Below are 14,889 nucleotides of genomic sequence, written 5' to 3' on the forward strand. Positions count from 1 at the left end.
GGTCGCTCAAAGCCCTGTCCAACCTGACCTTGAACACTTCCAGGGATGGGGCATCCACAACTTCTCTGGGCAGTCTGTTCCAGTGTCTCACCACTCTCACAGTAAAGACTTCACTCCTTGTACCTAATCTAGATCTACTCCCTGCCAGCTTAAAACTGTTACCCCTTGTCTTATCAGTACAAGCCCTGGTAAGAAGTCACAGACTGGTCAGGGTGGGAAGCGACCTCTGGAGATCATCTAGTCCAACCCCCTGCTAAAGCAGGGTCTCCTAGAGCAGGCTGCACAGAGTCGCACCCAGGCAGGTTTTGAATGTCTCCACAGAAGGAGACTCCACAGCCTCTCTGGGCAGCCTGTGCCAGCACCGTGACAGCCTCAAAGCAAAGAAATTCTTCCTCATACTCAGATGGAACTGCCCGTGCTGCAGCTTGTGCCCGTTGCCCCTTTGTCCTGTTGCTGGGCACCACTGAAAAGAACCTGGGGGCCTGTCCTCTTGGCACTCGCCCTTAAGGCATTTGTAGACATTCAAAGATCCCTTCTTGGTCTTCTCTTCTCCAGGCTGAACACGGACCCCCTCTCTCAGCCTTTCCTCATAAGGCAGATGCTCCAGTCCCCTAATGACCTTCACAGCCCTTTGCTGGACCCTCTCCAGCAGCTCCCTGTCTCTCTTGAGCTGGGGAGCCCAGCACTGGTCACAGCACTCCAGATGCAGCCTCAGCAGGGCAGAGTAGAAGGGGAGGATCACCTCCCTCCACCTGCTGGCCACGCTGCTTTTGATGTGGCCCAGGATGCGCTTGGCTTTCTGGGCTGCAAGCACATGTTGCCAGCTCATGTACAGCTTTGCATTCACTGGTATCCCCAATTCCTTCTCCACAGGGATGCTCTCAATCCCTCCATCCCCCAGCCTGTACTGATACTAGGGATTGTTGTGATAGCTCTCCAATGTAGCATTTTCTATCACACAGATATCTGTTTATTGTAGTAATACTTTGCAGTATTGATTACCTACTGAATCTCAGTTTTAGGACATCTTTCACAAAAAATGGACAGTCCCTTGATTTTATTTGCCACCTGAAATTTTTTCGTAAGTTAAATTAACCTTCTGTACTTGGATATTACTATATAAAGTATCAGGTAACACACAGATAATGCTACCCACTATTTTGAAGCTGCTGAGGCAGTTAGGGGTTATAGCTTTCTGAGTAACTTTAAGTAAATGTTTTCACACTATCACACAATAGACTAGTCTCAAAAGTTAACAAAACTGAGCTAATTAAGTACAGCAAATAACGCAGATTCAGAAGAAAAAAAGCAGCAAAAGTATGCTGTTTAGTAAATACAAAGTGGACCGAAGAGGATTATGACTCATGACCTAAAATGTTTGAAGTGAAAACAAACAAGGGTGCATTCAGTAAAAATATCAGGATGACCTCCACTATTCAGGTTATGTCCCAATACCCGCCCCAGTCATTTCAAATGCTCAGTAATGAAGATGATTTTTTCTGCTCATGGGAAGTGTTGCAAAACAAGGTCCAAAAATTGTTATCAGTTCAGGTATCCTCTCTTCAGATAAGCATCTCATGTAACATTACCTAAACTGCATCTATTGTTTTACTACAATGATCAGTGTTTTGGAAGTCAAAAAATATCTAGACTAATAAACACTTGAAACTTGGGAGGTTTTTTATTTTATTTTGGGCTTTTTGTAGGAGCTTAATTGTTTATTTAGTTTTGCTTTAAAAGACACTCTATTGTCTTTAGTCAAATCTCTTTTGAGATATACAAAAGCATGCAATAAGGGGGGGGGGTGTTAATTCATTTTTATTAAACAAATTTGGGCTGAGAATTTGTACCTTAGAGGAAAACTACAGGTCACAATTTAAACACTATGAAAACATTAACTGAGTCTGAAGTTCTAACAGATCCCTGACTAGATAAAATACATATGTCCAAATCAACGGGGGCAATGAGACTGCTGAAAAGAAACAGTCAGTGCCACTTAACTGAAATTTGAAAAGTTTGCATAGGAGGCCCAAGAAACAACATGCGGACAGTCACTTGCAGAATATAGAGTCTGTCCCTAGATGGCGCTGTGCACCGCACAACGGCTGCTTTGGAAGTGGGGATATAACAGGCACAGCTACTCAAAGATTCTCTCCTTTTACGTTTAAGAAGTGCCCTATAGCCTTTTTCCATTTAAACGGTTCCTATCTAGTAAAGAGGCTTGTAGCTCACTAATCAAATTAAGGTATATCCCACTGTTCTGCCAAACAAACATCCAGCTGGACAATGCCAGTCCTGCAATAGTACAGAAGCTATACTGGTGTAAATGATGGGTTTCATTCTTGATAACGTAAGCATTGAATCAGACTCTAATTTTGCTGCACAACTAAGCACGACTTAAATATTTTTTGTAGTTAACACTTGAATCAAGGATTACATGCTCGAATCCTCTACCAGAAACATTTGTCACACACATTCTGACCGGTCTGAAGAGTTAGCAGGTGAGAGACATAGAAGGCATTATGAGAACAACTGGGGCAGGAGCAGAGCAAACTAGTACCCAGAACAGTAAAAGGGAGAGAAAGACAAATAGCAGGGAAGAAATCACATTCGGAAAAAAACCAAACAAAACAGATACGCAGACTTTTTTGCTCCCTTAGACTGAAGCATCGTTTCAAAGCATAATAAAACAGTGAAAAAGTACATTAATAATTTAAAATGTATGTTCTAGCAGCATTGGCCTATTTCTAGAAAAAAAAAAAAAAACAAAACTAAAACACAAGCATTATTTTGAAGCTTTGCACAAAATGCTGACAAGTTCTAATTTTATTTAGGCTTAGGTGTTAGAAATCGTTTTCCTTACACTCAGTTCTTCGGGAGCTTGACTAATCCAACACCTAGGGTATCCTTTTGGACAGGATCCACCCTGAAGATGCTAAGAATCTAATAATTTCATTTATTTCTTCTCACCAAACATACTTCAGCTCCTATGAACACTCCATCCTGTTGGATATACAAATATGATGGCTATATGGATATACTCTAGATATTAGATATATGAAAACAGGGCTATTGTGCACTGAGCTATTTTGAAGCATTAAGGAAACAAATTTCCAGCAGACTGGAAAAGTGGTTTCGCTCTTACCATCTGTCAAAGTGATAAAGTAGGAGAGCCCTTCCTGGAGTCCCATTTTCAGAGTTGTTCCTGCTCCAGCTTTTCTCCAGTTAAACATATCCAAGGCCTTCTCATCACCACTCACAGCTGCTTTTGCCAGCTGTACAAAGTCCCTGCAAACAGAGATATTTAATTTCCAACTCCTTACATAACGGTACTTTCCAGCTCAAAGAATGGATGAGTAGTTAATAAAAGTACATTATAAAGAGAGTACAAAGACATTTCATACCACGACTGGGAAAAGGATAAATTCAAAAAAATACAAAGCGAAGTTTTAATACTAGTTTTCATTATCATTGTTTCAACTTTTTTACCATAAATGTATTATTATTTTTAGAGATGTGAAACAGAAGTGGCTCACACAAGGAAAATGTTTTGTTTTGCGTTTTTACACTACAGCCATTTCCTATTTCTTGCTTGGAGAGGGAAGAAATAATGACATTTAAAGAACTGACTTTTAATTTAATTATTCTTGCTCATAATTTTATGGATAATTGTGTTCTCAGTGCGATTTCTGCTTTTCACAACCAGCAACATGGCTAATTAGAAGAACCAAAGGAAGAAAAGTCAACAGCAACAGAGAGAAAAGAATAAACAAAAGGAAGAAAATCAGTTGCTGCATACAGGACACAAATAGCCAGCTGCTAGAGTGGGAGGACAACTTAGAAATAAAGGACAGTTAGGAAAAGAACTTTTTTTAATATATATATATATTTTAACAAGGTTTGTCTGTGAGTAGGGTTCTTCAGTGGAAGGACAGACCTGGTCTACCAATGCTCTGACAGGACACAATACTTACTCGCCAGGAGGTGGTGGTCGAAAGACACAGTGACACAGACATTTCCCATACTCCTGTTTTAGCAGGGCAGGACCCTGCACTCTGCCTCGCTGGTCCACTCTCCATAGAGCCAAGACACCATGCTAGAAAAAGACAGTGGTTAATTCATTACACTTTGCACAGACGAGAATCCAGCTACTCAATGCAAATAAAAATAAACATTTTATTGACAGAGCATCATCCTTCTTTTAATTTAGTTAACACATACAGTTACTCCCATTTAAAACTAAGCCACAAGGAATAAAAATTATCTTTAACGTTTTAGTTATTTGCTTATTTAAAATGAAGTTATCTAAAAAAAGCTTGTTGGTCCTATCCATTCTTAGGAAAATGACACTGCCAGAGCAATGAAATTGAACAGCCTGCATTTTCCTCTGCAAGTAGCATATGCAAGTATTTGTTTAGGTAACTCCCTTTCCACTTCTCCCTTGCAAGTAGTTTGATTGCTAAAAGAAAAGATATCGAGAAAGTAAAGCATAAAACATGCATCCCTGAGCAAGCATATGTAACACTGATATAGATGAGCATGTGTATATGACTAGACATACGTGAAGTCACGGGATGCAGATAACCTAAGCAAAAAATTTCAGAATTTCTGGAGCTTTCTTCTTCTTTCAGAGTAGACATACAACAAGAATTCATTTTTAGAAACAGAGCTTAGTAACTAGAAGAATCATAGATGCTAAAGAAAGGAAGTCTGGTTAGCTAATTAACTCAATGGTAGTCAATATAAGTTGGCCCTCAGAGCCTGGCACAGGTTCTGAAGGTAACGTGCATTTTGCAGTGCCAGCTCAGAACAAGCATCAAACCCCAGGTGACTGGAAAGAATGAAGAATGCAGAGAAGCAAAAAGACAGTTCAGCATGACATACACGTTAACCACCCACCATCCCAACAAACTGACTTGTGCTACAGCCTCACAGCTGGAATTTTAAGATTATTATTTATTGTTGTTATTATGTTAGTGCTTAGGGAACCAAATTGCATTTGGAGGCCCTGTGTGTAAGCATTACATAAAAAAAACCCAGGAACAATTTTCAATATCAAGTTCAATCTCCTTTTATTTCATTAAGATAGATAACAAAATGGCATAATTTGCTCTATCCTTCTTTATTGTTTTCACTGGAGTATTGCCTTTCTAAAAGTGAAAGACTAGTAGCAGAGGTACACTCTAAACGAGTATTCTTCACAATCCTAACTAGAAGCCACATGGGATGCAGCTGAGGCCTTCCAAGGAAGCATTTCCTTCTTTTTCTTCCTAAAAATCAAAAATCAAAGTTCTAACTTCTTTTCAGCAGGAAGATGGTAATATTTATACCTCACACAACTGTTACTAAAGTGTGGTGCTGACTCTTAACAGCTTAAAGAATGTGACATAGCTGTGCATCTGTGAAACTGCTGTACCCCTGTCCCAAGAGACCACTTACAGTTCATGTAACATTTGCTGGTTACCTCTGGAAATCACAAGATCCTGTGACCTGAAAGCTCATGTCCTGTTGGCTTCTCTCACTTTTCATCCAGCTTTAAACATCACCCAATTCCAGAGATCCCAAGAAAACTTGCACCATGTATAAACTGGAGGAAAAGCCTGCAGCTTTGTAAAGCTGCTGACCTTCTTTCCATCTCGTTCTAGATACCCTATCCTGTATCTAGATAACCTAGTTGCAAACCCAGTTCTGAGTTTGGAACACATGAGATTGGAAACAAAAAAGCTCACTACCTCTTCTAAGCACGACTGGTTATAGAAAGGATGCAGAACTGGTCTGCTTGCAAATGGTATTTGAAAAGGACAAAGGACATTGACCTTATAATCTGTAAGATTTACTCTTCAGGTATCCTGTATCTTCCCAATCATTCTTAACAACTCAAAGCTTTAGCTTCTTGTTAGAAAGGCTACTTGCTTTATAAATAGGCTTTCATTATAGAAAGCACCTAGATTCTTAGGATTCTTTTACGTGATTAAAACCTGGAAGTCATCCATGTTACTTGTTGCTTAAAACACAAATTAAGAGCTTTGATTTTCACAGGATCCTATTCCAACTTTAAGCAGTTATCTTCAAATAATTTTCTTGCAACTCTGGATTTATGATGACTGAATGTCCTCAGCTGAGCACTCTGTTATGAAGACCCAGTGAAGATCAAACAGAAACCAAATCAGGACCCCATTCTTTCTAATGATATTCCTCTAATATGAGCAGAGTATGATCCTAGCAGCACTCACCTAATGGTAGTTTCCTGAATATAAACCTTCATGGGAAACATTTTTAAAATAAACTTAAAAGCTATTGGAAAAGACATAGGAAATGAAGCATACCTATGCTGCACCGCAGACCGTGGTACAACACCCCTGAGTGTGTAACACAAGGGGTGAGTGGGCCCACCCAGCACAGTACTGGGCAGACACACCATCTTGGAGCTGGCCACAGGATGCTGGGCCAGCTGCGTGCTCAGCCTCACAGGCCTGGGCTCTGAGCAAGGCTGATAAGCTCAGGCTAGCCACCAGACACACAGCTGCAGATTTTTAAGGACCCACATTTCATTGGTCAGGGACACCAGGGAGTATCTCAAAGTATATTCAGCTGTGTGTTTCACTGTCTGCAGAGGGTAACACAGCTATTTTGCAATAACGAACGTCTCTGAGTTCAGCTGTGCTGCTGATCCATATATAGACGTTGGTCCTTCCAACTACAGCAATTGACACTACATGAAACTGAAGACCATTCATGCCAACACATGCACAGGCTTTGTTTTGTCATGTTAAAGTATTTCCCTGAATCCACTGCTTATTCTACTTTGATTAATCCCATCAGAGGAGCAGTTAGGATTGTTAAAATTTGCCTGTAAGAACAGCTATATCTGTTTTAAGATTACTTCATTACTGTGATCTGATACCAAATAAATCCATTGGAAAAAAGTTTCTTCATAAACATAGGGTTAATAGAAGCTGTGGCTTTTGTATACAAACAAGGCCTCAGTTACACTGTGCGTGACCTTTTTTTGTCCGGGCAGCATTTTGTCTTTTCTAATAAAGAAGAGGATAAATTAATATTTTACTCAATTTTGAAGTTCTGCATTTCTGTCAAATGCAGCAACAGAATTATACAAAGGACGATTTAAAATTGCATTTCCTCTGACTCATACAGGTAGTAATTCTCAAAGAGCAGAACTGAAATTCTTGGACAAGCTCAAGTTTGTATCAGGGAAAATATAGAAAAATCCACCTTCTTCTTCTTCATTTGCTGACTCAAGAACTGGCAAAACCAGAAACTTCTATGAATACTTAATCCTGAATGCTAAATATTCAATAGCTAGTTTCTCATTTCACTACCTAAAAGAGCAACCAGCTCAACAAGAAATAAAGACTGTCACGTTTCAAGTAGTTCCACAACATATTTTCCATACAATAAGCTTGACTCCTTTTTAGAGTATTAATAAAAACATGGGGGGTTGGTACTTAAGTGAGCATTACTATGCACTTACTGCAAACGAATATGTTGTAACTGGAATGTGTTTCTTGACAGCTGGGCTTTATTCCAGAGTTTCCCACAAAACTCATGCATAGACAGGAGCAAATATTCAAATTGTCTATGCCTCAATTGCCCCAGCCACGAAATAGCCTTAAACCCTAATCTGATCAGCACATACTGATGTTAGATGCTTATTTCTTTAAATTGATAGAACAGCAATGAGTACCGAAGAAAAAGTTAAAACTGAGATTTGATTTCACTGCCTAACAGATCTAATTTGTACCTAAAGTGAGTAAATTTCTCTTCCCCACAACTATCTCTTCCCTTAACAATCCATTCCATAACCTCTTTCCATCACAGGGCTTGCAACACTGCCTTCCACATCAAACATAGATCTGGCATTTCAACTACTCACCCCATCACCAGACACAAGGCAGGTACCATTCGTACTCCAGTTTAGGACTGTAATTTTGGTATTATGATGTGGTGGTACAGTGTGATGCTCCTTGTCTTGTTTGTTAAGTATCACAACTTCTCCCGTCTCCCAGCCTGCTGCAAGAATTGGTCTGGAAGGGTGCCAGGAAACTGATGTGACCTGAAAACTTCTCTCAACGTGTGCATCAGACACATGTTCTCCCTACAAATGGAAATAAAGGGCAAGCTCAGTACAACAGAAACTCAGTATAAGGATGCAGCTAAACCTTCAGATTTGCTTCCCAGTCAACAAGATATTTTTCTGTGATACAGGACTGGCATGTAATAGAGCTTCCTGCAAGAGATATGAAGTGGCTGCACAAATTCTCTTCACAGATGTTTCACATGGACAAAAGTGTGCTACAACATGCAGCAAATCCACCTGAAAATTGCTAATGAAAACACAGCGTTAAATGACTGTCTCACTCTGCTTTTCCACACTGTTCTTCCTCACAGCACACACAAGCAGCTCTCATTAAATATCAATCTTTCACTTCTGTATGAAAGATGAGAAAGCTTTCAGCATATTTCAAGGTTAAAACCCCCAACTTTTGAGAAAGGATAGAGCACCTCACTAAGGACACAGAATAATCTAATGCTTAAATAGCTCTTGTACATGGTTTGCAACACTATCTCAGGCAGATCCTTTAACTCCTCTATGTATTTTTCTATTTGTAAAATCTGGATGACAGTTTTTCAAAATGCACTTTGAAAAGTATACATTTTATAGGCTACTTATATTAACACTTAAACATTTCCAGTATGTCTGCTGCTAGATAGCTTGTAGTGCCACTTCCCTAAATAGCCCACTTTTTTTCCTGAAAATTATGCAAACTGAAGTCCTACGCAAGCCTTGTGTGTACAGTTTAGAGTATGCAAAGGAAGTATCTGTCTACAGGCAGAAACTGTAGTAGGAAACAGCCTACTCAAATGGGACAAGCTGAGTCTAGCAAATCAGTTCAGTCTCAAGGTGGAGAAATTATTTTTTAAAATTACATTTCTTAGTATATTTAATTCACTTAAGAGTTTAAAAAAGAAGCACCATGTGTCCATTTTACTTATAAGCCTGAAATTCTCATAATATGAGAAGTAAAAAGCAAACGAGTAACCACCACAAACAAGACTTAAAGGCTGTAAAAATTAAATTTCATGGAAAGATCAATTTAAGTTTTGAAGACCTTTTTTATAAAATGTGATCAGTAACTGACAAATCTGATGTGTTCTAGATAGCATGGGACATGGACAGTAATTAAAATCCAGAGAGAGAAATTCAAGAAGCCTAAGGAAGGCTGCAAATACATAGATTAAAAAAAGTGAATTTTCAAACCAGCAAAACGATAGCAATTCCGAAAGCAAACCTGCTGCTTATTCACCTGTTCCAGGTAGATATCCACACAGCCCCCAGACGCTGTGCTGATGGAAGCAACTGCCAGGAGTGGATGAAGCGGGTGCCAGGCTATATGAGAAGGGGAGGCAACTGAATCCGGAGCTTCTGTTCGATGATCCACATACACAGCCATCACAACAACAGCTGTCACAGGTTGCAAACCTGTACAAGGAAAACAAACATTTCTAAAAGGTATGCTTAAGTATATAACATATACATGCTAGGTATATATACTATATAATATATGATATATATAAAATAACAAGTATGCTTTAAAAACGTGGAAAAAATAAAACTACAACATCATCTTGTTAATAGGCACTACACAGACATGAAAAAGGTCATAGCGGTATTTAAAAAAAAACACAACAAACTAAACCAAAACAAAAACAGAGGAATACCAAGCCTTGTAGTCTGTAGATTTATAGTGCACATAGGCTAGTACCAAACTCTCACCAGTGGCTTGTGCTGGCTTGTTTCAGAGGACTCGGAAAGAACTCAGAATTTGCAAGAAACTACTTCCAGTACTTCATCCATCTTTGGATATGATTTTATGCTGTAAAGGCTCTTATCTAGGCTTTCAAGGTAAGTTTTAACAGTTGTCACCACTTTGGAGCCTGTACTGTTGAAATTACACAGTATTAGTTTAACTCATACTACCTGTTTCCTATGTTTAAACTGTTATCTACATTTGAATGAAAATATTCTAAGTGCTGATGTTCTAAGGAAAAGAACTTGAAAGCAATGCTCTTTTCAGATTTTTGTGCCAGGAAAGGAGGAATTAATCTTTAATATCTTAAATACAGAGATGGTTTTGGGGATCTATGTTGTGTGATCTTACTGGCTTGGTTTCAAAAGAAAAACAGCTGGAGAAAAACACCTTGAGTTATTAGTGAATAACTCCGAGACCTGGTGGAAAAAAAAACAGAACAAAACAAAAAAGAAAAAAACAAAAAAATGCCAGCTTCGAAATGTTCAGAAGACTCCTTTGACATTTCAGGGGAAGAGACTTTCTTCAGCACAGCTAAACCATGATTTAAGAACCTGCAGGCACATATATGCATAGCAGTTAGATTTGCCTAAATCACCAAATGGACACCAACACAGGATGTAAACAGACTCTTGTTTTAACATCTCTTTACTTCAAATATTCTGTCAGTGCTTAAAATAAATATTTTGCTTTTAAGAAGGCTGTCTTTGCCCCCAGCCCTGCCAAAAAAAAAAAAAAAGAGAAAAATTAAATCAGATTTAACACCTTTGACTAACCACAGATTAGAGAGGTGGGTAACATTTTAAAATAAGTTGATAGTTCCATACATTGCCTCTGATATTACAAGGAACAACATGAACTACCAGATGGGCAAACAGAAATGTGTAGTTAGCCTAAAGACAAGCAATTTGATCTTTCAATGAGATTCATTCACCTTTACCTCCATGTTACAGCAGCATGTGAGTCTAGTTTTATTGCCACACAAAACCACCGCAATAAAACAGTCAAATTTGAGTGGTTTTCATGTTTTTAATAGCTTTCTTATCTCTTCAGCTCTATTCCAAAATACTGTACCCATTCTACCACTTTTGTTCTTACTTCATCTGTTTCATTTTACTCTAACAGGAGAAAAATTTAGTCCACATTTGAATCTAAGTTTTATATAGGCTCAGAATTTGAACTAGAAGAGAAATTCACTTTCAGATACTTTGAGATGCCTAAATGAAAAAAACAAATACTACATCAACCAAAACAAAAAACCCCAACACGTTTGGTATGAAATAATGGTTTTATAATACAAAACCACGCAGCTGTAATGCCTTTTCTAGAGCCACTTTTTTCTGGTGTTAAGTGTTCCTTGCATCTATAGTCATAAGTATTACCTATTATTATTGCTATTTCAGTCCCCTTCAGAGAAGGGAAAAGATATGTTTGTCAAGCTTACAAACTGCTTCTCTTCATCAATTCATTAATAGCCAATGATCCCTTTCAGCATTAATAGACAGCAAGAACAATTTTTCAATCAATATTGTATGTATTCAAAAAGACAGAGTAGCATTTACTAAAACAAGATTCAGTGATATTGTCATGCAAATTATGGACAATCCCTAATATAAAATAATTTTCAGCATCTCAAGAACTATACAAAATTGTACAAGAGACTGCTATATACAAATAGTTAATTTATTTGTCTAAGTGGATTACTCAGTGATGTAAAAATCACTGAACCAATGTTCATTTGCTTGCTGTAATCTTGGGAATTCATTAGTCACGTTTACTGTTGCTTCAAGCGTGTGTACTTAAACTGCAGCTTTGACAGATGCTTCCTCAAAGAAGCTGTCAAAAAAAAAAGAAAACAGTAGCACTATCTCTACAAATTATTCTGGCACTACATGTTCTATTTTTTCAGGGTCTAAAAGAAGAGTATTTCTGGAAAAGTTAAACATTTTGTGGCTTGGAATAGAACATGACCAAGTCCAGATACCTGATCTCAGTAATCAGATTAGATATACCTGATGGACGCTTTTGAAATAACCCACAAGCACTTCATAAAACCCCTCAGAGTTCATAGAATCACAGAACAGTTTGGGTTGGAAAGGACCTTTAAAGATTATCTAATCCAAGACCCTGTGTGGGCAGGGACATCTTTCACTAGATCAGCTTGATCTATGCCCTGTGCAACCTGACCTTGAAAATACCCAGTGATGGGGTATCCACAACTTCTCTAGGCAACCTGTTACAGCGTCTCACCATCCTTATCACAAAACTTTTCTTCCTTATGCCCAAACTAAACCTACCCTCTTACAGTTTAAAACCATTAGCCCTCGCACATCAGTACAGGCCTGGTAAGAAGTCTCCCTCCACTCTTCTTACAAGCCCCTTTAAGTACTGGAAGGCTGCTCTAAGGTCTCCCCAGAGCATTTCGTTCTCCACACTGAACAACCCCAACTCTCTCAGTCTTTTCCGTACAAGAGAGGTGTTCCACCCCTCTGACTATGTTCATGGCCCTCCACCAGACCTGCTCCAACAGGTCTGTGTCTTTCCTTTGCTGAGGACTCCAGAGCTGAACTCAGAACTGCCAGGGGAGTCTCACCGGAGTGGAGGGACAGAATCCCTCCCTCAAACTGCTGGCCACGCTGTGATGCAGCCCAGGATATGGTTGGCTTTCTGGGCTGCAAGTGCACATTGCCAGCTCACGTCCAATTTTGCATCCACCAGTACCCCCAGTTTGTTCTCCACATGGCTGCTCTCAATCCCTTCATCCTTCAGCCTGTACTGATACTGGGGATTGCCCTGACCCAGATGCAGGACCTTGCACTTGGCCTTGTTGAACTTCATGAGGTTCATGCTGGCAAACATCAGACATGACACTAATGTCTGCCCACACAGAAAAGTTAAAGAGAGGTTCAAGGTCATTCTCTGTCCCTCTTCTTAACCGGCCAGACACAAGGCAGGTCTAGTCCAGACATCACAGACCCATACCAACGTGGCCCCGTGCTCGTGGTATCGTGTCCTTTGGGGAAATCAAGCCTTATTTCAGCATTTATCAGCTCACCGGTCATATGCCACCAATACAGGGGCCAATGCAGATTGATAACCGGCCATCACCTCAGAACATGAGCAAAGGATTGTCTTTGTCTGCACCCACCAACATAGACATGCGTCAGATTTCACAAGGAATCAGTCATTTTACGAGGAAGATTATCCTCTGATATAGGACAATTTCCCTCCAGACAAACCTCTCAATTCACTACTTACAAGTTGATGAATTATTAAAATAAATTACAAACCAAATAGCTTTTATTTGTTTGATTTGAATGTTCTGGGATTTAGATAGATAACATCAGGATTCCTACTGCTACAAATAACAGCAGTGAGCCAGAATATATGCACTTATTTCAAAAGACAATCATCTACACTAGGAAATTTTTGTTTTTTAAAAAAATATGTTATTCTGTCTTTGGTGACAATTATTAAAAAGCTACTTTTACACTCTGTCTGACAATGTTGTCAGCACATTTAGCATCTAAAGGAGGCTGATTATGATTAGGTTTGCTATTCTTGTGGAACTGCTACCAGCCACAAGCTTATGAGAAAACCCATCACCAAGCATGTTCATAAGGTGAGTTTCCCGTAGGCATTGCCATGGTGTTTCCCTGACAAGTCTTCACAACTACCTATGTAAAACCACAGGTTTTTCTTATAATCCCAATCTGTAAGAAATGCTAGCTTTTACATTTGAAAATGCTTAAAATAGCCCCAGAAAAAGAATTGGAACACAAAATTGAGTTATGCTACAAAAAGATGGCTGACGACTGAATATTAATTCCTCTAACCAGCAAAACACGAAGAATAAATAGTAAAAATTTGATTAAATCCTGAACCCGCACCAAGGGTGAAAAGGCGCAGAGGCGAGCCCCGCCTGCTTCTGCCCCGGGCCAGCGCCTCGCGTGGGCCGAAACCTGCGTGGGCCACCTCGGCCGAGCTGCAGGGAGCACTCGCCAGCCCGCAAGGAGCCGCCGCTGCCGGCCCTGGGCGCGACAAACGCGCGGGTCCCGCCCGCCCCGGTCCCGCCGGCCGCCCCGTTGCCTCAGGCTCAGCGCCACTGGCCCCGCTCCCGCCGGCCGGGCCCAGACCGACCGGGAAGAAGCCGGCCAAGCCTCTGAGGGTGCCCGGCGCCCTCGCTCGGGCCGACCGCAGGGAGCCAGGGCCCCTCGCCCGCCCCTACCTGCCGGCGGCCCCGGAGTGCGGCCCCGGCGCTGAAGGCCGCACCGGCTACGCGAGTCTTCGCGTTACCCCTGACAACGGAGAGCCTCGAGCACGGAAACTCCCGACCTGGAGCCGAAGAGTCACGGGAATAACCGAAGCGGTCCGCTCGCACACCGAAGAGAAGCGGAAAGTGCCGAACGCGCTCGGCCGCGACGCCCCGCGGTGCCCCGCAGGCGAGCCGGGGCCGGTAGCGGAGCGGGGCGAGCAGCGACCGCGCCGGACTGACTCTCCGCCGCCCTCGAACGGCGCGCGGGCGCCATGGTCAAGCATCAGCAGCTGCCTTCAGTTATGTCATGCATTAACGCTGCGCTGTAGCCCCCCAAAGCTCTCCTGTCGCTGTGCCTACACCCCACCCTCCCCTCCTCCAGCACCCCTGGGTGCAGCCAGGGACAGCGCAGCTCCATCCCCAGTCCCCACCCGTGCTGGGCCTGCATTCAGCCTTCACGGCCAGGTTTACTCAAAACAAGAGAATTCAAGATCCAGTCCTCATACTGCTGTCAACTCCACAAAGGTTTTAAATTCCTCTGAAGTCACAACATTTCCACACAAGCGGATGGAAAGGAGCCACTCCAACACAGCTGTGACCAGCAATTTCTGCATGCACTGACTTATGTTGACTCTGGCCATGTGTAACATATTCTGCAATTTATGTGGCATTTCACACCTTTTCCAATTATACAGGAATTACTGGGACCCTTCTGACAAAAAAAAAAAAAAAAAAAAGAGTCAGTTTTGTTAGGCAAGTAGGAAAAAGTACTAGGTGGGAGGCAGACTTCATTAAAACACTCTA

The 14,889-nt window shown here is 41.0% G+C and overlaps 1 protein-coding gene across 10 annotated transcripts in view; it reads right to left on the reverse strand.

The window, feature by feature from the left end:
* The window catches only part of IFT140 (intraflagellar transport 140), an 85,978-nt gene that overhangs the window by 68,120 nt on the left and 2,969 nt on the right, over positions 1 to 14,889 (reverse strand). For 6 of the 10 annotated variants that reach the window (XM_027791832.2, XM_027791834.2, XM_027791836.2 and 3 more), the window contains exons 2-5: positions 9,327 to 9,502; positions 7,895 to 8,116; positions 3,975 to 4,096; positions 3,146 to 3,288 (exon numbers count right to left, since the gene is read on the reverse strand). In XM_027791832.2, the coding sequence (XP_027647633.2) occupies positions 3,146 to 3,288; positions 3,975 to 4,096; positions 7,895 to 8,116; positions 9,327 to 9,473 (634 nt within the window). In that variant the 5' untranslated portion in view covers positions 9,474 to 9,502. Of the gene's footprint in view, positions 1 to 3,145; positions 3,289 to 3,974; positions 4,097 to 7,894; positions 8,117 to 9,326; positions 9,503 to 14,058; positions 14,403 to 14,516; positions 14,717 to 14,889 lie in introns of those variants that run through there. The other 4 variants (XM_027791833.2, XM_055805353.1, XM_055805355.1 and 1 more) reach the window with 4 other exon arrangements.

This window comes from Falco peregrinus, chromosome 5 (genome assembly GCF_023634155.1).
Source record: "Falco peregrinus isolate bFalPer1 chromosome 5, bFalPer1.pri, whole genome shotgun sequence".
NCBI lineage: Eukaryota > Metazoa > Chordata > Aves > Falconiformes > Falconidae > Falco > Falco peregrinus.